General features: G+C 44.7%; 2 protein-coding genes across 4 annotated transcripts in view; both read left to right on the top strand.

The window, feature by feature from the left end:
- Positions 1-13860, top strand: part of LOC8036930 (transmembrane GTPase Marf) — a 37329-nt gene extending 23469 nt beyond the window's left edge. For both annotated transcript variants that reach the window (XM_029979971.3, XM_040501449.1), the window contains exons 13-17: positions 60-283; positions 3956-4111; positions 8985-9181; positions 11866-12000; positions 12720-13860. In XM_029979971.3, the coding sequence (XP_029835831.2) occupies positions 60-283; positions 3956-4111; positions 8985-9181; positions 11866-12000; positions 12720-12789 (782 nt within the window). In that variant the 3' untranslated portion in view covers positions 12790-13860. The remainder of the gene's footprint in view (positions 1-59; positions 284-3955; positions 4112-8984; positions 9182-11865; positions 12001-12719) is intronic.
- A 4190-nt stretch (positions 13861-18050) lies between these two features.
- The window catches only part of LOC8036929 (ubiquitin carboxyl-terminal hydrolase 5), a 51796-nt gene continuing 43171 nt past the window's right edge, over positions 18051-26675 (top strand). Inside the window, exons 1-7 of one of the 2 annotated variants that reach the window (XM_029979970.3) lie at positions 18051-18272; positions 18774-18899; positions 19020-19077; positions 21349-21470; positions 23701-23807; positions 25008-25243; positions 26398-26492. In XM_029979970.3, the coding sequence (XP_029835830.1) occupies positions 18165-18272; positions 18774-18899; positions 19020-19077; positions 21349-21470; positions 23701-23807; positions 25008-25243; positions 26398-26492 (852 nt within the window). In that variant the 5' untranslated portion in view covers positions 18051-18164. The remainder of the gene's footprint in view (positions 18273-18773; positions 18900-19019; positions 19078-21348; positions 21471-23700; positions 23808-25007; positions 25244-26397; positions 26493-26675) is intronic. The other variant, XM_029979969.3, reaches the window with a different exon arrangement.

Consider the following 26675-nt stretch of genomic DNA (forward strand, 5'->3'; position numbering starts at 1 on the left):
GGTTACTATGCACGCGATAACGCTGTCGCATCTTTTTCTATTTTCTTGGCACGGTGCAGGCCGAATGGCGCCGCTGATCCCCCAGGAGCAGCACCCGCAGATGCAGAACGTCCTGCCGCGCCACAACTTTGAGGTGCTGTACCGGCTGAACTGTGAGAGTCTGTGCTGTGACTTCCAGGAGGACCTGGAGTTCCGCTTCTCCCTGGGGCTCGTGAACCTCATGAAGCGCTTCATGGGGCCCCGGGGCGCACACGCCGCCATGGGAGGCAGCTACTCCCCCATGGTGCGTCCGGGGAAAGGGCCAAGCATTGCCGCGAGGCTGGGTTATGGGCGGCCGTACGCAAACATTCTTCAGTTATTGAAAAGGACACTGTCTTCTTCTCTCCTTGTGTGTCTACATTAGGACCTTGGCCTACATTTGGGTAAATTCTAATGTGGAAGGCTGTGAGTAAAACTTGAGTGTAGAGTGGTATATACCGTAAAATACCGAGCATGCGCCCATGTCACATTAAGGGCCCACCCCTATTTTTGAACGATTTCAAAAACAAACAGAGGAAACATCAACCGCCCACCCCCCATTTTCGGCAGATTTCAAAAAATATGCGAAGGACATGGCAAGCGCCCAGTCGCCGCGGACGGCTGTTATCTCCTGAAGTTGAAGTGACCAGCACTAGTTATGAGTTACGACAGCGTGGGTGAAGGGGGCGAAAGGCGCCGCGGGAATCGGGTGAAGGGCTCCGACGCAACACAGCAACATCCTGGTGCCGCGGGAATCAAGATCAAATGGCAGAAATAACAAAAGATACAGGCGAGCTGGTGTACAAAGGAAGAGAGGCTAGGGCACGGTGGCAAGAGTGAAGCTGTGAAGATACACTACGTTGGAAAGGAGGATCTAGCGAATGGAAAGCTGCACAGAGCTTAGCGCGTGTGCCGTGTGCCTCTGCCCCTCTGCTTCCGCTTGTTCGGTGGTTCGGTTAGTTCCGTGTTCATTGCGCTGCATTGCTTGCGTTCGCTCAATTCGCTTGTTTGGACGATGCACTCGTATACAGTCGCTAGGCAAGTCGAAGTTGTTGAATGGCATAGGCGCCACGGAAAGAATGTAAGCCGGACATCGCGTGAATTCAAGATTGACCGTAAAAGAGTGCGCGAGTGGGACTCAAAATACGAACTGCTCCTGCAACAGAACCATTGAAGATCACGGCTGAAACGCAAGCTGAGTGACGGGGCGCCAGTCTTCAGTGAAGAGGTTGATGATGCCTTATCATCAAATGGCCGCCATTTTGAATTCGGTGGTTGGGCCGAGCAAGGGCCCACCCGACTATGCTATTTTTCTGCGTTTTTGCTCTCGGACCTAACAAGCGCCCATCCCCAAGTTTTCCGCGACTATCCCATAATTTTGAGTGGGCGCTTGCTCGGTATTTTACGGTATTTAAAGTGCAGTGTGGCTCATATATGAACGGTTTTCGAATGTCTGGACCCAGGTGAAAATTATACATAGAATCAAACGCAAGCATCCAAGCTGAATGAGATTGAGAACGGCTACATATAAATTTAGAAACTAATGGTCTGAAATGGACATCAGTTTGGTTTGTTTTAAGTAGTGCATGCATCCTTAGGAAACAAAAAGTATATCACGTAACATACAAAAATAGATGTATGCGACACAACACTCTTAGTGCTAACACAATGTTGGCACTTTTTTGCGCTTAACTCGATCCGAATATTGAGGGTCAGCAAAATTTGCTGCTTAAGTTACTGCCCTCAATGGAGACTTTCCACCACACTACTGGTTTTTATGGCCTTTCTATATTAGGAAAAAAACAGGATGTATTAACGATCATTTGTTTGGGCTAACAGTGTTGTGCAGCACCTAACACAATGAAGTAGTAATTCCTCTTTTCCAACCTTGTTTGTGCACTCTTTAGCAATGTAAGCTAGCTGTTAGGAACAAGTGTAAGGCTGATTAAGGCAAGAAATATTTTTGTGATCACTGAAAAATTGCTTATGTCGCTGACAGGGTTCTCTTCAGGAATTTTTAGGGGTGGACATAACCACCTTGCGAGTTGTTGGAGGGGGGGTTCGTTAGAAATGCTGCGCGACCTGGCTTGCCGACAGAATGCACTTTGCGTAGGCTCCCTAACTTTGCGGCTTTGTGAGTGGCACCACTCTGCGGTAATAAAACCAAAATACCGTATTTACTCGCACAATGAACGCACTCGCGTAATGAACGCACCCCCCAAGTCGGCTCACAAAAATTCGACTTTTTTTTTCACCCGCGTAATAAACGCACCCCCAACACCGACGTCAAAATTTTGACCCCCTCCCCCCACGCGCGCGAAATGAACGCACTTTTCTATCCTGGTGCAGCGAGGTCACGAATGAAAGGGCAGCATGGGCGAACAAAACGCCTTGCAAAGGCGTTAAAAAAAAATTCGAAAAGAGCCAACGGAAGCAAGAAAAAAGAAACATGAAGAGCTTTTTTTTTTTCTTTTTTTCTGCACAGCGCAGTGTGGACTTCGGGGTCGCGTGCCGCGCGCGAGGAGGTGAGAGAAGCGGAGAAGCCCTCTAAGCAAACGAAACAGCTTGCGAAAGGCGGCAAGAAGAAAAAAAAAAATAACCAGGAACTAAGAGAAAAAAAAAAAACAAAGAGCTTTTTTTTTTTTTTTTTTTTCTTCACAGCGCAGTCTGGATTTTGGAGTTGCGCGCCGCGCGCAAGGAGGTAAGAAAGAGAAGCGGAGAAGCCCTCTAAGCAAACGAAACAGCTTGCGAAAGACTGCAAAAAAAAAAAAAAAAAAGAGAAATTATGGAATTAAGAGAAAAAGAACAAAAACAAAGAGGAGCGTTTCCTTTTTTTTTTTTTTGCAGCGCAGTTTGGTTACGGAGGGGGGGGGGGGGGTCGTGCGTTGGGCGCCGCGCGCAAGGAGATAAGAAAGATGAGCGGGAAAGCCCTCGCCTAAGCAAACGAAACAGCTTGCGAAAAACAGGCGGCAAAAACAAAAAAACCCAAGGAGCTAAGAAAAAGAAAACAAGAGGAGCTTTTTCTTTTTTTGCACATCCCAGTTTGGTTACGGGACCCGCCCTGCGCGCAAAGAGATAAGAAGTTACGTCGATTTTTCATGATAAAAAAGTCCGTTCATTATGCGAGTAAATACGGACGAAAAAATTAAATTTTACTTCGCGTAATGAACGCCCCCCCTAACTTTGCATCGATTTTTCGGGAAAAAAAGTGCGTTCATTCTGCGAGTAAATACGGTACCTTTGAAAAAAAAAAAGTGGGGAAGGAAAGGCACGGCACAGTGAGTGAAGAGGCGAAGATAAAGCAAGCCACGGCGCGAGCAAACATTGAGCAGTAAAAGGAAAGTTCTCTCGGCTTTCTACTCTCTGCCACTCATTGCATGCGAAGAGATCTGCTGCGTGGTGTGCGTTCATCGCATCTGTTTATTTTGAGTGTATCCTCGGCCAAGCACACCCCCCCTCTCCCTCCCCGCATTGCCAGCGGCGCTCTGTGGCTTCGCTCTCCTTGTTTGAAAGAGTGGCAGTAGTCGGCGATGCAATAATATGCGATAACGTGGCGGTGTGCAGGCCTGCTGAGTACGACGTTCTGCAGCCATGTGCGCAGACAAAATTGCATCGTCCTCCTGTGGTATAATCGAGCGGTGGGCGGTCAGTCAGAGCAATGGGTGGTCAGTCGGAGCTGTGGGCAGCAAAGCCACTTTTGCCCACCGCGGGGAGAACCCTGGTCGCTGAGGTATAATCGGACAAGATAACAGGTTCACACACACTGATGAGGCTACTCATTCTGGGACCTCGCCACTTGCTCACTGTTCTGAAGAATGCTGGACATGGTCCCTAGTGGACCCTAATCGAGGACCGTTATTACTTCGTTGGAATAATCCAAGCAACCGAAGAGTCAGGTCGGGTCTGTGCAACGTTTCTTTCACACGTGGGTGCGTAGGTGCCGAGACCGCAGCTTAGCACGCCACAAACGCCAAGCAACGAGATCAAGACATTCCCGACGGCCCCTCCCGACTACCTGAGCATGGTCCACAAGCTGGCCGTGGTGTCGCCGAGCTCACAGACCACTGTGGGAGCACTTGCCATTGGAGGATTTGTACGTCTCTACTGCTTTCGTTTTTTTTCTTCCTCCGAGTGTAGGGCATGCCTGCAGTGTGCTTGTAGATTGATGTACAGTGCAATCCACTTATAACGATCCCACATGTAACGATGCACTACTCTTAACGACCAGTTTCTAGACTAGAAACGCTCAGTTTCTAGTCTGAATACAACGATGATCGGTTATGACGATTGAATTTTCGGGTTTTCTCGTCTTTATTTTAAGTGGATTGCACTGTAGTCGCAAATCGAACAAGTCTCCGATACGTCTAGGGTACATTGAAGGAAGGGGTGCGTAGTGACCGACGGGATTAGGACGACAGGGAGGAGCTTCGGTTGTCCCACATCCGGCACAAGCTTTCTATCTACTTTCAATGACGTTTCGACATCTTGCGAGCCTCGAGCCCCCACACGTGGCCAAAGTATAATGAAAGAGCTGAGCATGGTGCCGAAGGCCGGGCGTCAGAAAGAGGCGCCCTGCTATTCTCCTTCTGTCCGTGACTATAGGTACAAAGATGCTCCTACTAGTACTTGTTCGATGCTCTCTTCTTTTTTCTTTTTTACTTGGGAGTAGAACTGTTTGCTTTATTATTCTGAGCATAGCATTCTTTTCTACACAAACTAATTTACTCATTCGGTTCGTCCACTTGTCAAAACAGTGTCTGCCACCCAGCGTGTCTCTTACAGAGCCATGCATATCCGGTCTTAAAATGAAAATGCCAATTCTGAACACCATGTTTTGCTGGAAAATGTGCAGATTAGTAGTTGCATTGGGAGAAAGTTGTGTAGAAGGGTGATGCACATTATAGACTGGATGCATGCTATGCATGAGCATTTTATATTGCCACGCGCATCAGCGAGCAAGCGCGTGCGTGGCCGAGTGGTTACCGCGCTTGACTTTCGCGCGGTAGGTGTAAGTTCGATTCCAGTCAGCGGAGTGTCCTTTTATTTATTCCTTCAATTTAACCTTCTCGTAAGTTCGAGAGCATTCTCGTCTGATCTAGTTCCGAATATTCTATGCGCTGAAAGTTCTACGCCGAACGATCCAGAAACCCACGAGGGTACATAAGAGACTCTGCAAGGCGAGTGGGGCCAGTCTCGCCCCAGGCTTTGACTCTGCTGTTACGCCGACTTCGACGCTCTGTTATTATCTTTTGTACCCTTTCATTTTTTGGCACAAGTTCGCCACATTAAACATTTATTCGTTCCTGTTTATTTATTGTGCTTTTGGTCACCACCCATGACAATATCACATTGCGGATTATTTGGGCTTATATTATAGTGTGACAATGCACGTTTACCTCTACACAAGGAAATGGTATATTTACAGTATGTTCAGCATGCTGTATATGATCCTATTTTTGCTTGCTGTTCGTGGAAATGAACCCTTGGTAAAATTTAAATTTAAAGTGAGCCCCCATAATTTATATTATTTCAAGGAGCTACAAAAAGTTATAGTCCACTCGCTTGCTGTCGTTGGGGTTTTCTTCTTATGAATTTCTCTAATTTCTTCAGATCAAGGAAACACGGGCCTGTACTAATCTAGAAACAGGGATGGCGGTAGCACCAACATTTTTGTCAGTATTGTTGCGCGAATATTTGAATTTTCTAATAGTAGTTTCGAAGAATACGCTATTCCATTTCGCTTCGAGGTGAACTGCAATATTTTAATACTTTTCAAAGTTTTGATCGCGGTGGGCAGGCCCCATTGAGTGTGCTTCTCACCGAGCACTTGTACACTGCGGGGAAGCAACACCTGGAGCTTGCAGGCTCTGCGGGTATTGCTTCCCCGCAGTGCACAGGTCCTCAGTGAGAAGCGCACTCGACGGGGCTAACCCGCCACGATTATGCAAGAGTATATACAGTAGCAGACAAAAGTACTGGATGAAACACTTTTTCGACCTTAACTTTTTCTACTATACGAAATCTGCTAAATTCTGGATATGATATGGGTTATTAGGTTCTGACCATTACCCATACTCATGTGGATAGGAAACTAACACAAATAGAGTAGTGTGCCCAATTGCAAAAATCATACAAATTGACAAGTAAGGTGTGTATCACATTCATTTTATGCAACAAAAACAAACAACAGTGACTCGGAAGCAATAAAACGGTAACTAATACTTTGTCGGAAACCCGCCAGACTTCATTACAGCTTCACAACGAGATTGCATGAAGTTGACAAGCTTCTTGATGTTTGCCTGAGGGTAGCGTGCCCATCCCTCAGCCAGCCGGTCAAACTTCTGATCCTTATTCAAGCATGTTTTGTTTGCCAATCTGTGCTCCAGTCCCTCCCTCATGTGTTCGATTGGATTCAGGTCCAGGGACTGGCTAGGCCGCTTCAGAAGGGGAGGGTGCCACAAGAGCGCATGACACAAGCGCCGACGGCAGAGCGCGTGTTATTAGAGCACGCATCACGAGAACTCTGAACAACAGCTGCAGTCACTAAGGTGCCTTTCCCCCTGGCAGAACGTTCAAGTATTGAATCCTCTTCTGCAGTAACTGGGTTGCTACACATTGGATTATCTGTTACGTGATGGCCAGGACTGCACAATATGCGAGTGCAGCTTTCGTCATTAATTGTATCAGTGAACAGATTGATTTTTAGCACGTTCCAAATTTGACGTTTTCCCGACGTTTGCCTGAATTAAACACGGTAATGGTGTAACATCTGTGCTCACGGTAGGCTCCCGTAGCTTACCGTGTGCTCCAGTGCAGTTAGGTACCTGGTGGATCTGCTTCGTGGAGAGCCTCAAAAGAGCAGCAAGGCCACCCACGTTCGCATAGCGAACAATCTGAGAGTTAAAGGGTATGACCATAGATGCGTGCTCGACTACCTCCGCAGTGTTTCACAATCGTTCGGTCTTTGAATTTTTTTTTTTATATTATGGAACGGTAATTAATAAACAACTATATCTCCAAAACTTTGTATTTTGCTTCTTCATTTCCAGTTTGTGGAAATTGTATTCTTCAGACTTTCCACAAGTCTGCATACTCAGTCGAATAAATGACATGAGGCATTCGAAATGCGACTTCCTTTGGTGTCAAAATTTCAGCTCCGTGAAAATAAGTTTGAAGGCCCCAATATTGATCATTCCGAAGGCACGCACATGCACTCTCCCGAGGTGCGCTTTAATGGCATGCACTCTCATGTCGTGGCACTCTTCTGTCGTGTGCTCTGGTGTTGCGGCGCTCTGCTGTCGTGGCGCTCTCCTGTAGCGCGCTCTCCCGTCGATGCTCTAGTGTCGTGCTCTCTCGTGTTATTTAGCCTTCCAGAAGACAGACTTGATGCCGCTGGAAGGTGTTCTTTGTGACCCTAAAGGTGTGCTTCCGATCGTTGTCGTGCTGCAGGATCCGTCCGGGAGGCATCTTCTGGTTGGCCCACAGAATGATATTGTTGACCACCATGTTCCTGCATCTTTGGTCGTTCATTATTCCGTTAATCTTGATAATGGGGCCGATCTTATTGCTAGAGAAGGCGCTGTACACCCTAATCGATCCGCCACCCTGCTAGACAGTTGGCAGGATGAAATTAGGATTGAATCTCTGGCCAGGCGAACGACGTACGTGTTGGATGCTATCACTACCAAGCAAGTTGAACTTGCTTTCATCGGTGAACAGCACCCTATTCCAGTAGGCTGAGGTCCAGTGACGATGACAATGCGCGAACGCAATTCTGGCACTTAGATTCTTGGCTGCCACCAGCGACTTCTTGGTGGGACGGATCCTGTTCAACCCACCAGCACTGAGGCGACGGAAGATGCTCTTTCGGCTGGCGTTCCGGTTGTCTCTGGCGCGGAATTCGGTGGTGATGTCGACAGCAGTCAAAGTGGGATCAGCCTTGGAGCAGTGGATGATGCGAGTATCCTGACTCAAACTGGTGGAACAAGGCCTGCCGGATCGCTGAGAGTTCTCGATGGTCCCAGTCTGCTTATAACGTTGGAGGATACCTATACAGACGGCTGTGGGATCTTGAGGGCCCTTAGAATGTCCATTATGCTCATTCAGGACTTTCTCATGTTGATCACTGCCTCGCAAATGGGAACTACGATCTCATTCGTTTTACCCATTTCTTAATGTACAGTAACACAATATTATTAGAAAACTTAAAGCATCTGCTGTATCATGGTTCATTCCTCACAGTACCATGCTCAGCCAGCTTTGCGCGCGCAGGTGCATTGATGGCGGTGCCTGACGACATTGCTCTGATCACAGTACAACCTATGCGGCATTGTAACCCTTGCATAAACACAGATCATATACAAGAATGAGCCGATTTAGTCCACTAGAAAAAAAGTTATGGTTCGAAAAATGTTTTTTTCTGATACTTTGGTCTGCTACTGTATGTTAGGCAGCAATATCTTGATAATCCTCGTTCATCATTCCTGCTTTCTTTTTGTATGAAAAAAAAAGAAAGAAAGAATATTTGCATATGGCAAGCAGATTCATAGATCGCCTCGATTAAGATAGCTATGACAAATTTGTCATATACATGCCACAGTTCGTAAATATAGTTATGTTAAAATAAACTGAGCTTAGAAGTGGACAAGGGGAAGATTGAGAACAACCTTCATGATTTTAGCTGAATTTTTGTTTAAGCACGGTGCACACTAGTGAAAGGTTTGGAGAAGCTATGCGGTATTGGATTTGAAAATGTTCGACCGACTATTTGTTTTGAACTCACTTCGAACTCCAAATCCACTATTTGCACATGCCTTTGTGGTCCTTCTTGTTCCCTATCCTGTGCTCAAAGCACCGTTTGTGCGACCAGTAGTCTATGGCCGATGAACTGCCGTGTCCAGAAAGTGTGCATAACTGGGGAAGGGTACCAATCGCAAACACTCACCCGGTGTTTTCACATGGTCCAGATGGTCCGTACGGTGGGCTGGAAGGTGATTGCAGTCACTCTGGGCCTGTACGGAGTGGTCTATCTCTTCGAGAGGCTCACGTGGACCAACCGCGCCAAGGAGCGCTCCTTCAAGCGGCAGTACGTGCAGCACGCCACGCGCAAGCTGCGTCTCATCGTCGACCTCACCAGTGCCAACTGCAGCCACCAAGTGCAGCAGTGAGTTCACAAACTATCCAGCCAACTTCCAGCTCCAATTCGAGGACAAATGATGCCTACCAATGCGCCGTACATTGTAACTACAGTCACTGACAGAATGAGAACGACGGGGCACGTCTTCCAAACTCTCGGCCTCCAGCACGCGCGCTCGAGGTGCATGAGACATCGAAGCTTTGTCGAAGGTGGGAAGCTCCCACTGGAGGTGGGATAACCGCAACTCCTTTCAGCGCTTCACAAGTTGTCAGTGACTATAGTCGTGGAGGTAGGAACCTTCTGAAGGCAACATGAGGCCACCAGAGGTGAATTCAAAAGTGTAGAGGCTCACGCCCCCAACGATGACCAAAACCAGGAGACACTATTGGACGAAAAGGAGAGCTAACTTGGCGCCAACAGCTCTGGTGGTTACCCTTGGGTATGCCTGGGGGTGAACGCCACAACTGTTGGAGCCAAGTCAGCTCTCCTTTTTGTCTGATAGCATCTCTTGGTTTTGATCATCATTGAAGGCGTGTCCCCCCATACTTTATTTATTTATTTTACCCTCAAGTCACGGGGGCATTACAGAGGAAAGAGGGAATTAAAAAAAATACAAAAAATGAAGCATAATAGGAACAACATAAATACTCTAACGGTAGGGAACTGGTAGTTAGCTATACTAGTACAAAAAAGAGTGTAGTCGACAATAAGTGAGGCAGGTAAACAATTCCGATCATTGGAAGTTTTAGAAATTAAGGATGCAGAAAAAGAATTGGAGTGGCGAAACGGGACACCGACTTTGTGATGATGATCAATGCGTGCAGAAACAAACATTGGTGGGATTATTAGCTGTGCATTTAGTTGAGGAATATGGTGGTAGACCTCATGAAAAAGACAAATGCGAGAGATTCTGGGACTTTGTGCGAGACTTGGAATTAGTAATAAAGTATTTTTTGTTGATGTGTCACTTGTAGTGCAATTATAATTGGCTAATATAAAACATGCGGACCTGTTCTTATGTGCCTCAAGTGAGTCGGTTAAATAATTAATATAGGGATCCCAGATGGAGGCTGCATACTTGAGTTTAGATCACACAAGCGTTTTATAGAGAGAAAGCTTTAATGATGAAGGAGCTTGGTAGAAGCTACATTTGAGATAGCCAAGCATCCGATTAGCATTGTTAGTCACGTAATTAAGATGCAGCTGCCAGGAAAGATTGTTGTTTACGATCATGCCCAGATACTTGTATAAATCAACAAGCTCTAAGTGTGTGTGATAAAGGTTTTAAGCAGCAGAGAATTTCGCTTTACGTGGTATGCACATAATTTAGCATTTGGTAGTATCAAGCTGCATTGCCCAGAGTTCACACCACTGCAGAATTGAATCTAAATCATGTTGCAGTTTTTGTGAGCCGGAGTCACTGGATATAACACGGTGAATAGCAGAGTCATCAGCAAAGAGTTCGATTGAAGAAAAAACAAAAGTCTGCAAGTCATTGATATAAAGGAAAAAAAAAAAAGTAAGGGACCTGAAATGGACCCTTGAGGTACACCAGAAGAGACGGATGCGAGAGAGGAGTCTGCACCATTACAGATAAATTGAGAGCGATTGGGAAAAAATGAAACAACTCAATGAAACACGTTAGAGTCAATGTTAAGTTTACCTAGCAATAGAAGTTTATGTGACACCTTTTTGACAGCTTTTGAAAAACCTAAAAAGATGCAGTTCACCCGAGATCTCTGATCAGGAGCAGTATGAAAATTGTTGGTGAAAGAGAGGAGTTGTGTTTCACAAGAAAAATATTTCCTAAAGCCACGTTGGACTGATGAAAAGAACTTTTCACTTCTGGCTTCACCTCCGGTGGTCTCGTGTCGCCTCCAGAAGCTTCCTACCTCTATTACTATACACTACTATAGGGTTGCACGTTTTTTGGGTGTATAGTTTTCTTCCGGTTCGGACGCGTTCCTCCAGGCTTATTTTTTTCTGCAGATTCTGTGTTTTTCAGTGGGAATTTTCGGCGTTGGATAAAACGCAGGCACTTGCCGGGGCTCATACGTCGAGGAAATCGGGAGGCTCGCATGGGATTCCCCGATCTCTCCGGGGAATGTGTGTGTGAACCAAATTACTTGGAATACCTCCGTGTACTCGTAAGAGAAAGAAATGCAACAAGGGGCGTGGTTTTCTAAAAGAAAAAAAAAAAGCAACCTCAAAGACGGTTTAGTGGGGCCCGTGTTTTGGGTCAATGCAGAATAAAGCCGTCGATAAAAATTTCTTCCCTCGAAGCGTGAAGGAACGGTTTAAAAAATACTGTCACTGCCTCTCTATCTTACAGAATGTAGTGAGCATTGGGAAGTGCTTAAATATTCTATAGATTCAGCTTTTGATTCATTTGATACATAGAACCCACATGCTGTTTAATGTATATGTTGAAGTTGTTTGCTGCTGTAGACAAATCTGGATGGTCCAAAGGCATGACCTCTGTTTGTATTTCCCCAAAGATCTGAAGGCAAGCTCATTCATATCCGTTCACAAGCACACATGGCAAATTTTTGTTTTTTGCTATACCATGTTGCTTTTACAGTTTTCATTTCTTGCTGAAACGGGTAACGCTTCTTGTATTAGTGGTATCAAGAATGTCAACATGAATGAGGGTTTCCCCTCTGCCTGCCTCGATAGTGCATTGCTCGTCTAACAGAGGCACCCCATTGCAGAGAGCTGTCCAGCACCTTTGCCCGCTTGGGGCACCTGGTGGATGAGGTGGTCAACGACATGGAGGTGGAGATCAAGAAGTTGGACAGCGAAATTTCAAAGATGGACGAGGCCACCACATGTGCCAGAACCCTCAGGTGAGCTCTTTAGAAGGCAGCTTTCTGCTCTAAATTTTCTTTTGTTTTTGCTCTGCATAAATTTTTTAGTTTTTCCATGCTTTTTTTTTTCATGTGCCTGATGCTTAATAGGTAGAATTGGCTTAAGCTGGTTTTATTGATGACTTAATGTCTTTGAGAACTTTTGAACAGGTAATAGGTATTATTACTAACAGTAGGAAATATTGCTTGTAGTTGGTACATATGTTATATACAGTGTTGCCAGATGCAGATGGGCTCTATTTCGCTGTAGGCAGCAAAAAAAAACCCTTCCTGCTTTTTCATAGACGGCAGACAAACAGCTGTACCCATCCGCAACTGAGCCTTTCAGCCGGGCCATACTCCCTTTGTCCCCAAACCGGCAACTGGTGGTAGTCTTACTTCCTAGAACACCATTGTCTTTTCTGATAAATGCTACGGAAGGAAAATGCAAATTCTTGGGAGGCCCTGAAAGGTTTGCATCATTAATTAATTTTGCACCGAAGTTCGTACCAAGAACCTGGAAGTGGTGAGGAGGCTTTGTCGGAAAAGTTTCCTTTTGCATTTCTTAACCTGCAGTTCAATATATGTTACATGTTGTATCAAGCATTTCTACACCTGCAATTCAATATATAATACATGGTGTATTAAGCATTGTGCCTTTTGGCCCTGAAACATGATTCAGTGGACCATATATGTCATGTTTTGGTGAAATCTCGCAGGAACAAGGCGGGGTACCTGATGAGTGAACTTGAGACCTTCTCCCAGCAGTACCTTCAGTATGACGAGTAGGAAGGTTGCATGGGACTGCAGCAGAGGTCGTTCTCCGCATACGTTTTACCTCGAAAGCCTTTTGATTGTCTCGGAATACGAGCCCTGAAGATGGTAAAGTGTCCCCGGCCTATTATGTCGGCTGTGACGGGCAGCACAAACCTCGCGAAAGATTGGATTCGGACACGTGACTGAGGTTTCTGACGCCATTGATGCCATGGCCATTGGATGCATAAGGAGCAACATGTGTTGTGTGTCTCCATGGCTTGTAACCTCGGAGGGCCTTGAAATGGTCGATAGATGGCACCTAAGAACAAACAAGGCCACTGTCCTGAACAAGGATACTGCCTCTGCACATGTACGTTAGTCAAGGGTGGTGCTGCAAAGCCATTTATACTTTTTTTTATTTTCTCTATTGTTTTTGGGGAGATGTCATGTAGCATGTTTTCTTGTAAACAAGAGCGGTTACAATGTACTGCAGCCATTCTGTTGACCCTGTTGAGGTTTAGAAAATTTGTGCAAGATATGTTGTCTTCATTGGGGGGGAGGGGGAGCTTACATTTTCTCTTTAGGTAGCAAGTCGAAATATGGTTTAGTATTTTGTTTACGGAGATTCTAATGTCACTTTTTTTGTTCATGCATGCTTTTGGCGACCTGGATCTGCTAGTTCTGTATCGTCCCGGCCTATTTTTGTGGTTCGGTGGTTTACAAGACCATAGCTAACACAAGAGTGTTTAGTGGGATAAGCATGATGTGAATTTGACAAGTACTAATTGCTGTATGCAGGGGGAGGTATTGTTAAGTATTCGCAAGCTATATGTACAAAAAAAGAAAAAAAATGAAGCTGAGTGTTTTTTTTTTTGTGTGGGTATCAAACTTTTTTTAATTGTAAATGTCTTTGTGGGTAATATAAAAATAATTTTTTGTATTTGTTATATGATCCTTGATGCATGCCTTGGTCCTTTTTGTTCTTGTAGATGCCCGATTTGTGAAATTATGGCTTAAAAACTTAACTTGGAGATGCATATATATTTGTTTGTCGTGAGCTCTGCGCTGTTCTTTTGGGAAATAAAACTTGATTGTTTTCTTGAAGAGAGAGTGCTTTATTTGCCACAAAAATGTTGACCATCACAGGAGATAATGATCCAGACCTATACTGGGTGTTTGATTTTATTTGAAATAAATATTTATGTAAAGAAATCTTTGAGAAGTTTATTAATTCAGCCTCTGCAGGTGTTGTACAGCCGGGGGGGATTTAATAGGGGGGCTAAATGTCACGATAAGTCATATAACTAATTAACTAAACTCTGTTAAATAACTCTTAGTTGGTAAAAATAAATATGGTTCCAATTAGAAACTTGCTGAGTGTCATTGAAAACCATAAAATCAGCCAGCTTTAGAAAGAAAGCATTAGGGAAGTGTAGGGGCGAGCTAAAGTTACCAGTTGTGCGGCAGGCACAAGGCTGGCAGTGCAAAAACAAATAAGGTGAGCCACCTATATTAAGCGCGAAACACATGTACGACGAAACTCTCCGATCCGACGTCCGACCGCGCAATACGACGGTCGGAGGCGAGGGTTTTCGTAGCATCAGAGAGCGTTGAAAACCCTCGCCTCCGACCGTCGTATTGCGCGGTCGGACGTCGGATCGGACGGTTTTGTCGTACATGTGTTTCGCGCTTTATGTCTCCCTGGCCATATAATTCATCTGCACAGACCACATAAGTGTGCCTTTCACTACTTTTTTTACAGTGGAGCTGTTAAGGGCTAGTTTCTCCAGTATTGTGTCCGTCAGCAAACAAATGATGACACTAAACTCTGGACGACTACCGCCACCTATGAGCGACAGTACAACCAGACAACTGGCTTGCCGGTTGTCTGGTTTCCGCCGTTGCTTACAGATGGCGGCGACCTCTCCAGGGGGGGGGCCTTTCCACTCTGGGTTGCCAACTTGCGGCCGGCAATCACTTCATTCCCACCGTAGTATAGCTTCGCCTGGTCTCCCTTCCACCAAAGTAAAAAAGCTGAAAGTTTTTTTTTTTTTAATAAGTTTTTTTGAATTAAAATTAAACATTGTTATAAGAGGTAAGTGATACATGGGTAGCGGTCACACTAACCGACTGGTTTTGTAAACAAAGCTGCACTCACAATATCCTTACTGAACAAAAGTGTAGTAAGTTGCCGAACCCACTTTAGCAAGCAACAATTTTCTAATGCAAAGGCCTTTATTTATGCAGGCTCTATATTTCGCAAATTTTGTGAAGTGCGGCTTTCGGGCATATTTCACGGACATAAATATTTGTGATTTTAAGCGAAATGTATTCAATACCATGGGGTGACACATTTTCGTGATCTATTCCTCGTAATAATTTTTAAGCTGTGAAATTTGGGAAATGTTAGGTCTTCTCTAAAATTAAGTCGTTTGGGAGGAGATACACCAAGCTCCATTGTATGCCTAAAACCATTAAAGGCAGATTTGTGCCTATGACAGATATAAAAACTAGACCAGCTCGTGGAATCTATCGTGAAAGTTGTGGTTTTTCCCATGTCTTCTATAGACCTTTTGCAAAGTCTGTAGCACAGTCTGCGGCACTCTATGAAATGCCGAGAACTCTAGGTACAACCGGTTTGTAGCAGATGACTAACACGACAGCGAGCAGGTGAAGGCAGGCGAGCAACTGCGCTATCCTCTCTCTCTCTTCAGTGTCGGGGGCCAAGGAGGAGCGCACTGGACTTGGCAAGTGGCGTTTTTTTTTTAAAGGGTCTATTTTGTGCTTTTTGGGAAAAGCTACTTTTGCTTTAATCGTAAGATGCAAGCAAAGGTGCTTGACGTTCAGGTCACCAAGACGTTGGGACAAAGTAATCTGTCGTCTAGCATGCAGGAATAGAATAAATAATAACTTCTGGCTTCAGCTTGCGGTCGTGCCACGAACCGAAACCCATATTTATATCTTCATCATCTTAGTGTAGTACCATGTTTGATTGGGAGAACAGCAACCTATAATTAAGTGCACACATATTCCTGTCTAGTGAGGTAAGTTTTCTTCAATCGAGAAAGGCAAGTGCTTCTCTGTCTACTGATGTTCTGCAATACTAGCCTGTACCCCGAGACTTGATACAGAAAAGCATTTTTTGCCTTTTGTATCTGTCTGTGCATCGGACTCCCCAAGCTGATAAAAGACTGACCTATTTTCTTAGATTATGCTTTCACGAATATGTAGTGGCGTTTATTTTGGTGAGTGATGTTGAATGTATGTAATTGAGATGGTTAAAGAGAAGGAAACTTATGGCATGATGAGATGTGCATTTTCTTTTTGGGTGCGTGTAGTGGTGACTTAATCTTTGCAAATTATTCTTTAGGGAAATGTGAGGTGCAGGGCACATTGTTAATTGCCAAGTAAGGAGGAATTCCTAGTCGTCATCCTGCAGGGATTGGCAGACCAAGAAGAGTTCGGAGCTGTTTGCGACGACGGGGATGAAAAATATGTATTAAGGTACTTGTCCCATTGAGCAAAAAAGCATAGAAAAAGACGATAAAAAATATGATTCAGCAGCATGCGCTGCTCTATGAGCAACCTTATTTATCCCATTACCTTGGCGTTGTCCTTGCGGTCGTCCTAGAAGTCGTCTGGATCTCTATGACGACCTCACTTGTCACATTACGTGAAAAACAACCTGTGGCATCATCGTGCCCGAAAGATTGCCATAAAAATATGTCATCAAGCGTCATCAGCGTGATATCATCAAGCGTCGTCATACGTCATCAGCGTGGTGTCACCACTGGAGCGCCGTGTGCAAAAGGTGTGCTTTGGACTTCATCTGTGCTTGCTGTGTGCTTTGTGCGATGCACTGTGAGCCGACCGCGTCTACATCTACGGCCTCGACATCGGCAGCAGTGCCTACATATACAGCAGCTTCCGCAGGCAAACATATGGTTGCAATGCCCACGCAGAAACGCCACAATCTCCTTAAGTGTCCTCCTCTAGTCGTCATTCTTGACGTCGTCCTCTAGGTGTTGTTCTGGACGTTGTCCTTGAGATTGTCCTAGATGTCGTCCTAGAAGTCGTCCTAGGTGTCATTCTTGACGTTGTTCTTGAGGTCGTCCTAGACATAGTCCTCTAGGTGTCATTCTGGACGTCATCATAGACATCCTCTAGATGTCCTTCTCGACATAGTCCTTAATGTCGTCCTAGAGGTCATCTTAGAAATCCTAGATGTCGTCTTCGAGGTCGTCTGCAAGGTTGTCGTCGGTGTCGTCCTAGACGACGTCACTGACATCATCCTCGACGTCGTCATAGAGGTCGTCCTAGATGTCGTGCTCGGTGTCGTTCTCTGGGACGTCGTCCTAAAGTTAAATATGTGTAGAAACATTACTTGAAAAGATTTCTTGTGCGAAACTATAATGCTTTTGCCTTCCTACATGTAAGCGGTCTTAAACGTACTCCTGTAATTTTTTTGCAACAGTTTCAAAGCCGAGGTAATATATAGCAAGGGATAACAAATGTCTCAATTACTAATATTTCTTTTGCATCAACAGAAATGCTCAACAATGTTATGTACACTTCGGGGGAGGCACTCACTTGATCGAATTTCGCTTTAGCAAACGCCCACGTTTCACCGAATGAAACTTTAGCGAATAGTCGGACGCCGCGAAGCGGCGTTTTTGGGCGGGCCAAATGGGTTCACATTTTTGTAATGAGCCGCCGCAGACTGTTGCCGCGAAGCGGCGTAAAGCGCAGCGCAACGGATGGGTTAACGCGCGCCCCCGTTATTCGCTAAAACATTGATTCGCTCAAATGTCGCTGTTCGCTAAAATGTCATTCGCTCATGTGATATGGACCCGGGTGGGAAGAGGGAGGTGGGTGAGGAGGGGGTGGGAAAGGCAATGTGATTAAATGTATCCTGCCAAGGGAAAGAAATGACCATGAAAGACTTGCATATGTTTGCAAGGGGGTGTTTAAAAGTTGGCATCTTTCACTGATCTCTCGACGCCATTGCTCAGGCGAAAAATGCCGAGTCACTGGGCTGTGGACACATCCGATGCGGCTGATATACCCAGAAGAGAGCTACTGCGCATGCTCAGAACGCGTTCGACAGCCCAGTAGACAAAGATGGCAGCGCACAGAAGCAGTTCAATTTGCAAAACAAAACTACGCTAGTTTTCTTTCTTTTTTCCAACTTCAAATTGTTTGTTTAGAGTTTTCACGTATCCATGCTAAATCCCTAGCGATATCTATCTTGTTTTGTCATTTTTTCCGGCATCAGGTTATCAGGACACAAAACACACTTCAGCACTTCTGCATCGCCGGCCGATATTGCCGATACCGCGGGCTGGCACAAGACCGGCGTCTTTCTGGCAACAACGAGTCAGAATTTGCTCATTTGCTCTCTAATCAACATGGCCGCTCTGTGCGAAATCCTTGCGCCGCATCTTGCCCGAATTCGAACTCCGCTCAATGGCGAAAAGATTTACAAAGATGAGTGCGTCTTTTCGTTCGACACCCCGGTAAGCTCCGCTTCCCACGTTTCCATTTGAACGCCCTTCCCGCGAGCTGTCTGTCCCGTACGGTCGGAGCGTTTATTGACACATGGCGCACCGATTTCGGCACTGTTACTCTTCGTGGCGAAATGTCTCGAATGGCTTTAAATGAGCCACCTTAGCTTCGCACTACACCGAAAACAAAGGTTTACAGCGTTTCTTTGAAGTGTTGAAATGTGTCACTAGTAGTCAGTGGAGCCTGTGGTGTCCGGCCTTGTGGCTTAGGTTGGCGGAATCCACCGAAGTCCAAATACAAGCTGCACGGTTCTTAGTTTTGGGTTAATTGGAGCGTAACGTTAATATGTCGTCCACTGCGCTTTAGACCCGTATATGGCTCTGCCCGACACTTTTGTGCGAGTCGTGCTTTTGTTTTGGGAATGTGGGCGTGACGACAAGTGTCATCCCATACCACGTTGCTTCTTCTCTGGTCAAGTTCCTCTATTGAGAACTCGCAAATGTTGTCTCTAGGAATCCGAAGGAGGTCTCTACGTTTGCCTCAACACTTTCCTCGGATTCGGGAGGAAGCACGTCGAGCGGCACTACGCAAGGACAGGAAACGCCGTTTACCTGCACTTGAAGACTGTTAAGAAAGAGGTGTGTGGGTAGCTGTAGTATTAATTTCCTCTTCTCTGCACTCGGACGTTACCTCATTTTGAGCGTTTATGCTTGTCGTATGTACTCTTCTTAATGAACTTTTTTTTGTGTTGCACCCAGTTAAAAAATGAGAAGACTGACTCTGCTGGAAAATCCGCCCCCACAAGGCTGGCCATCGGTAGGTGCAGTAACTTGTTGCACAGTTGCCTCTAACGTTATGTGGAAGTGATTCAGAAAACGCTCTTGTGCAGGGCGTCTGTGAACAGAGATTTGCAGTAGTTTTTTCACCGCAAAAATAATCTGCGCTTCCAGTCTCCAGCCAAATGTAGCGCTAGTGGCCTGAAGTTTCAGAGCTTGACATTATCTAGTTCAAAAGTTCTAAGCTTTTTGCGTAAATTTACATGAAAAAATGGAGAGCACACCTGGTATCCGACGCCATTCACCTCCACGCATTTGTGGGCTTTGTTGGCTGCCATTTTCTCGCTAAAAATTCATGAAAATCGCTTATAACTTTTGATAAGATAAGGGCAATCTCTCGAACCTTGGCATTTGGTCTGGACTACTAGTACTACATTTAGGCAGAAACTGAGCTGTTGGCAATGCATAGTTTATTTTTTTAGTGAAAATACACAAATATTTTTTTGACAGACACCCTGCACGGTAGAAAGTATTCTTATGGGGCAATATAGATCACTGTTAGAAGCTTAGTAGCCACAGCAAAGACGTGAATGCTGTAGGCTACTTTATTGCAATGCTTCCAGCTGTTAGAATGCTGCCATACATAACCAGGATGCAATAACTGGTTTGTCATATTTAACATCGAAGGCCCTTCGTCTTTGCACTCGGCAGGTGTAGAATATTTGCAATGTGTAGTTACGTTTTTCTGGCCGATTGCGAACATTTTCAGTGTGCCGGCGGCAGCTTTAGTACGAGCCGAGTGCTTGCTCAGCTTCCCAACCTGCTGTGTTAAGTGCAGCAGATGCCTATTGTGGTGCCAGTACCGTTTTTCTGAGATTTTGGTTTCATTTCATTTTCATTCATTTATTGGTTCCCCTTAAGACCCACGAGGGGTATTACAAAGGGGGGGACATTTGGCAGGACAGTGTCAAAACAAAAGAACGCTAGTAATATAAAACAAGAAAATTATCACAGATGGAGATGAACGGCAACATTATCGGCGAATTTCTGTGGGTCTATTATTGTGACAATGGCTTCGGGTAGTTGGTTCCAGTCACTAATAGCAAGCTGAAGAGGCGAGAACTTGTAAAGGTTAGTTCTGGGAATGTCAAGGTGTAATTTGCAGGGGTGGTCAAGGCGGCGTGAGATAAAAGGAGCAGGTTTACAATAGATCGACTTACGAGATGGAGAGTGATAAAAAAGTTTGTGAAGCAATTTCAGTCTGTTTAACGTTCTACGGTCTTTCAAAAGAGGAAGCTGTAGAGATGATTTTAGAGAGGTTACACTTACTGGGAAGTTGTAGTTTCGCAAAATGAAACGAGCTGCTTTATTTTGAATTGACTCTAATTCTTTTTCTAAGAAGACTTGGTGAGGGTTCCAGATGGCTGAAGCATATTCCAGAATGGGTCGTATTAGAGCGGTATAAGCTGTTAGTTTAGTTTTTTGAGATGCGAGGTAAAGGGAACGTCGGAGAAAACCGAGCGATTTGTTAGCTTTGGCTGATATATGGTTAACATGATATTCCCAAGAAAGATTAGTGCTTAGGAAAACTCCGAGGTACTTATAGTGCATCACTTGTTCTATGTGGTTGTTGAAAAGAGTATAATTAGATTTTGTCGGAACACGTTTAGTACTAAAGACCATGAACTTAGTTTTTTTAACATTAATCTCCATCTGCCATTTTCCACACCAAGACTCGATCTTGACAAGGTCATTTTGCAAAGTGCTACAGTCATTTACATTATGAATTCTAGAGTACATCACACAATCATCTGCGAACAATCTTAGAGTCGAGTTAATACAGAGAGACAAATCATTAACATAAATCAGAAATAATAACGGTCCCAGCACGGTTCCCTGCGGTACACCTGATCTTACTTGCATGGTCGTAGAAGACTGTTCATGAAGAGAAACATACTGTGTTCTACATGTTAGAAATGATTCGATCCAATTTATAACGCCTCTGTCGATATGAAAAGAGTGAAGTTTTTGAAGCAATCGACAGTGGGGAACTTTATCGAAGGCTTTTGAAAAATCAATGAAGATGGCATGAATATCTGTCTTGGCATGTAGGCTTTCATTCGTAGGTTCCACGATTAGTAATCGAAACTTCTTTGCTGGAGCATTTGGGGTGCCACTTGTTGGTTCGGCACACCCCAACATCTCTCTTCTGCAGATGGTCGCTGCTTTTTCAGTTTGAAAATGAGCGAATATTCCCGCCGAACTGCTCAAGTTGCAGCTGAGGAGCTCACATTGATTTAATTTTTTCTAGGCTTGGAAGGTGGCTTTGACGTCGCTGAGGGCAAGAAGTATGAATACGAGTACCACAATGCACTGACGATCCTCCCCCATTTCGACGTGATCCCTCTGCCCAATCCGGAACTTCCAGAAAAGGTAAGGTTGCTGTTAGTGCTGGAGCGGCACCAGTGTATTCCGCTCTGTAGTCAGTGGCGGGTTAAGGGTGCAATACAAGCTTCTCCCACAAAACCCTTTGCTCTTGCTGTTTTAGCAAAGTGAGAGGAGGTAGGGAGGGGCTCACCTCCTCTCCAGCATTTGCTCTGTTAAAGTGAAAAGTAAAGCACTTTCCGGCTGTAGATTGGCACAAGGCGATTTATGACAGGTGGCCTAAGTAAGCTCTTACTAGATCACTTCTTACTGCATAGCTGCTTACTACATCACTTCATCCACAGAATAACATGCATCATTTTATAAGGTATTGGAATACTACTGGCTTTGATTTTTCTGCTTTATCTCCTCGTCACATTTTTTTGTGACAAATGAATATTTGTTTAAACATTGGTTTGACTTTAAAAGGAATGTTGAGCTGATGTTCAAAGTTTTATTTTATGACTTTAACACATTGCAAAGCTATTTGAGACAGCACTGACCCAAGTTCTGTAGTCAGTGACAGGTTCAGAGTAAAGTGGAAGCTCCTCCCACCTCATTCCACTTCAGCAGAGCGACCATCGGAGAGGAGGCAGCCTCCTCTCCAGCTCTAACGTTCACTCTGCTAAAGTGGAATGAGCTAGGAGGAGCTTCCACTTTACTCTGAACCTGTCACCGACTATAGTCAAAACAGACTATTTTTTGTGCCACACACCAATTATTAAAGGGATACTACAACGAAATTTTGGCACTCATTTTTTCGGTCTATATGTGTTCAAAGGAGCAGTATCACAGCGAACATACCAATATCTTGTTAAAAAAGTATCGAAAAGGAATTTTAAAACGAATTAAACGATTAGCAAAGAGCACCTGGTGGATGTCGCTAACGCCTCGCTTGTAATGCCTGTCTAGGAACCTTGACAGCTAGTGACAGTGAGTGTCTCGTCTCCGGCCACGACGAGAGAAGAGGGGAAGGAGGAACTCCCCTCTTCCTGAGAATGCCTTTTGTGTGTCGCAAAAGTCACTCAAAATTCATACAAAAGCAGCCGCTTCGGTGGCTGGAACGACTAGGCCATCCTCTCGACGTCAGCCTCGCCGCAGCTTTGCTCGTCCCGAGACGACCTACGTAACGATTGCGTTAGATGTCACGTGGTCTCTGCTGGGTCTTCTGCGAGCACTTGCCGGAGTAGGCCATTTATAACAAAAAATACAGCCACCAGGCTCAAAACACAAACGTGCAATTGTTATTTACGGATATTGTAGATCATATTCAACCTATTTTTGAACACGACGGGAATATTTCAAATTTCGTTGAAGTATCCCTTTAAGGAGTCAATGAACCATCATATTGGTGGTGCCGTGCAAATGCTGGGAGGAGACAGTTATGTCATCACTGTGGAGCTCAAATTTTTTTACTCCTTCTATCTCTGTCTTTCTTGTGCATCCAGAGCTGAAGTTTGTTCCAGTGCTTTCTGCTGATTTTTGCCTTTTGAATTTTGATGCGGGAATATTACTTCATACATTCTGAAAAGAAAGGGGCCGCATGTTTGAATCTCATTGAAAGCAAAACGTTCGGGACAAGATTACATCCTTTCAGTGTCCCGTCAAAGCTACACTTTTGAGAAATATCGCTTGGCCAGGCACAACCAAATCCAGTGCAGCACCAGCTGGCTAAGTGAGCAGCCGCTTCACGCAAGTGACCACTCAATCCTAGGAAGATGAATACCTTTGTTTGCCTCTTTCTATGCTGAATTTCACCTTACGATGGACTGCAGCAGATGCTACACGCCAATCCACCGCCACGAGAGTCTCGCAATACTATCTGTCGCTGCACCCGTTCCCCAGATCGTGTGACACTTGCACGGCATTGTGTGCGGTGTGCAAGTTTGTCTGCTTCTTGTGCACCTCGTGCGTTTGTTTATCCTCCAAACACGGCCATGTTCTTTTTTTTCCCCTTGTCATCAACCAATGTTGTGTGCCTTGACTGCACAGCTCATCGCACGTTCCCGGCGCCTTCTCTATGTTGCCCTTTGATTGGCATGCTCCTCTTTGCATTCCGACATGCCAAAGACACATTTTGGAGCACTTGCCGTATTGGCTTTAACGGCTGCGACATCGTCTGCAGTTTATCGTAACGGGAAATAAAATATGTTGTAATCTTTGCTTTTTTTTTACGGGCATGGGGATTTGCAGTTGCTTTGGCGGAAACCATTGCGTCACCGCACACTTCCTTCCGCAGGTGCAGTTGTCCGTGGCCACCGTCCTGGCTTCGGATTCGGCCAACCAGCTCAACGAACAGCAGGCGATGGCTGGCACCTGGGACGGGGAGAAAAGGGCCGTTTCCAAGTGAGTGCAGCTTTTTTGTCTACTTGTTTGGGTATATTTCAAGGGACCATAACCCATTTCCGGTTTGCATTCTCGATAGGAGTGTTTCTTGTGCACAGCAATTGGAGGTTTAGGGGAAGGAAATGTGTGGTCTTACGAATTTCTGAAGTTCGGTGTTTTTTTTTTATGTGCCATTGAATTATCCATCACGTGTACTGTTTCAGCAATTTGCGTCGAATGTTGTATCTTATGGTCACCAAGAGACATGTTTTTTTAAATTTTTTATGGGTGTTTCTTTCAAGTTAAACCACTTCCCTGTTTTAGTTCTCTATCTTCTCAAGAATTTAGGGGGTCGATTGTCTCTTGGCACAATTGTAATAAATATATTTCTAAAGATCTTTTACTGTTTTTTTTTTGTTGTTTTTCTTTGTTGTAAGATAAGTATAATTTTAGCAGTAAATATTAGAATTACTTAAAAAAAAAAAAGTTGTGAGTTCACCTGTGCATGTGCCTTAACAGAATAGGCAGAGATTTAATATTGCCAGCACTAAGGAAAATAATTGCATAGAGCTGGGAGCTCCCACAATAATTTGACTTTCGTGTTTAGTGGGCCTTTACTTAAAGAACAACTTCGGTCGAAAACGAAACCAAACTAAACGACTGGTATCTATCGCTTTAGTGGCAGGAAATATGATCACAGCTGAAACATTACGTCAGTGATGCCGCATACTCCAGTGAAACCGATTTTAAAGATGCGACCAGCTGCTCTTTAGCAGGCACCAAGCGGGTTAGCTTTTAGTCAAGGAACACTGGTGCAGCACCCTTGTGACATCACGTCGTGGTGGAGTTGGGGTTGATTGGTTGTACCGTGTACCGCAGCACCTTTGTGATATCACGTCGTCGCCGTATGGCTGAGGATGACTGTTCCCTTCTCTCTAGCAGGTAGTTTCAATTTTGCCGAAGATGCCTGAAACAAAACTTTGAGCCGTGATATTTATAAAGCTATACACAATATAGAAAAAAATTATACCTTGTAATTCAGAGACACTGCTTCAGCTAAAAACAGTCGTAATTCCAAATTAAAAAGATATTAACCGTAGTAGCCCTTTAATCTTGATTACCAAGAACTATGACTGCACTGCTACTTAAAGAAAAAAAAAATGTTGATTTTAGTTGTCTAACAGTCCTCATACTTGTTTTTGTATCCCCTCAATCATTCAGGCACAGCGAGACCCTGCAGCAGCTGGACAACGGGGTGAAGGTGCCTCCACACGGCTGGCGGTGCGAAATGTGCAACCTGACGGAGAACCTCTGGATGAACCTGACGGACGGAGCCATCATGTGCGGCCGCAAGTTCTTTGACGGGAGCGGGGGCAACAACCACGCCTTGGACCACTACAAGAGGTCTGGCTTTCCCCTGGCTGTTAAGCTGGGCACCATCAACCCGGATGGCGCCGGTGAGTCCCGTGTAGGGTGTTTTGTTTTTCATTCAAATGTCTCATTCTAATGGCCTATGTGGATGTCTGATGTGCATGTCTCATGTGCATGTGACATCCATGTTTCATGTGCATGTCTCGTGTGGAAGTTACATGTGACATCCATGTTTCATGTGCATGTCTCATGTGGAAGTCACATGTGGATGTTTCATTTCTCATTCTGATATCCCTTGTGGATGTCTCTTGGGATGTCCTGAGTGCATGACTCGTGCAGATAACTCTTGTGGATTCTGTTTATGGGGATGCAAAAGGGGCAGTTTGGTTGGGGTTATAGATTTCTTGTTGTGGAGTCTGGCCGTGCTCAGTAAACATACCCCAGGTCGAGATTGAATGGTTTTGATAAAATCCAGATCGTTTTGCAAATTGAAAAAAATAAAAAAATAATGGAGGCTGCGGTGTGTCATCTCTTTGGAGCCAAGAGTTGTGCTATTGGACAAAGGCACTGAAGAGGGCCGCAGTCATTGCAAATATAGAGACGAAAGAAACACTTGGGACATGTTGTAACATTAGTTGCTGTGAAGAACAATCATGTTTGCAGCAAATTATGTAAAACTTTTTATTGAATTTGAAAGTTCTTATATTACTGACATGGTCACCCTACTTCGGGAATTTCCTCCAGGTAAGAGGAAGAAGTAAACAGGTTCCTGCAGCACTAAGAAGCATTTAGGCTTTGTATACCACTGAGAGTTGAAAGGCTGTTAAAATTTAATTCAACGTCTTTTTCGCTAGTATCATTCTTCAAACTTTATCTTTTTTTGTACAAAATTGTAGGACAATGTTCCTTTGAAGCTTAACCACTGTGACTTTATCTGTCGAAAAATGGGTGCTGCAGCAGACCCAGCGTGGTTATAAAAAAAAAAAAAAGCAGGGCCAGTATCAAAAGGCAGAAAGCTGTTTGCTAATAAGAACAACAAATATGTTGCGTATAATGAGAGCCTGCGATTCGATCGAGCTAAGAAATTGAAATGCAAAGACAGGAAGTTGGACATATGCTGAACAGGGTCTCCGAAGATACCTACCTTTCTTGGATCTTTTACACGAGTGAAAGTTGCGCTGCCAACCTTTCAATAAAATGCCGAAATAAAACAACTTTTTTCTTTCCTTTTCATTTTTAGACGTGTACTCCTACGACGAGGACGACATGGTACTAGACTCTAACCTCACCAAGCACCTCGAGCATTTTGGGATCCAGATATCCAAGATGCACAAAGTGAGTGGCGGTCCCTTTCGTCCCTCCCCACCGGCGAGACACGCTAAGCTCAGGTGCGGCGCCTGGAACGCATCTTTAACTTTTTGCTGACAAATGTTGCCTACAGGCAACAAACCACATATTTTTTTTGTTTATGAGTTTCGGTTTTATCATGTTTTTTGATCTAGTAGTCGGGCAACTGTC

This window comes from Ixodes scapularis, unplaced genomic scaffold (genome assembly GCF_016920785.2).
Source record: "Ixodes scapularis isolate PalLabHiFi unplaced genomic scaffold, ASM1692078v2 PGA_scaffold1__304_contigs__length_218370807, whole genome shotgun sequence".
Taxonomy (NCBI): Eukaryota; Metazoa; Arthropoda; class Arachnida; order Ixodida; family Ixodidae; genus Ixodes; species Ixodes scapularis.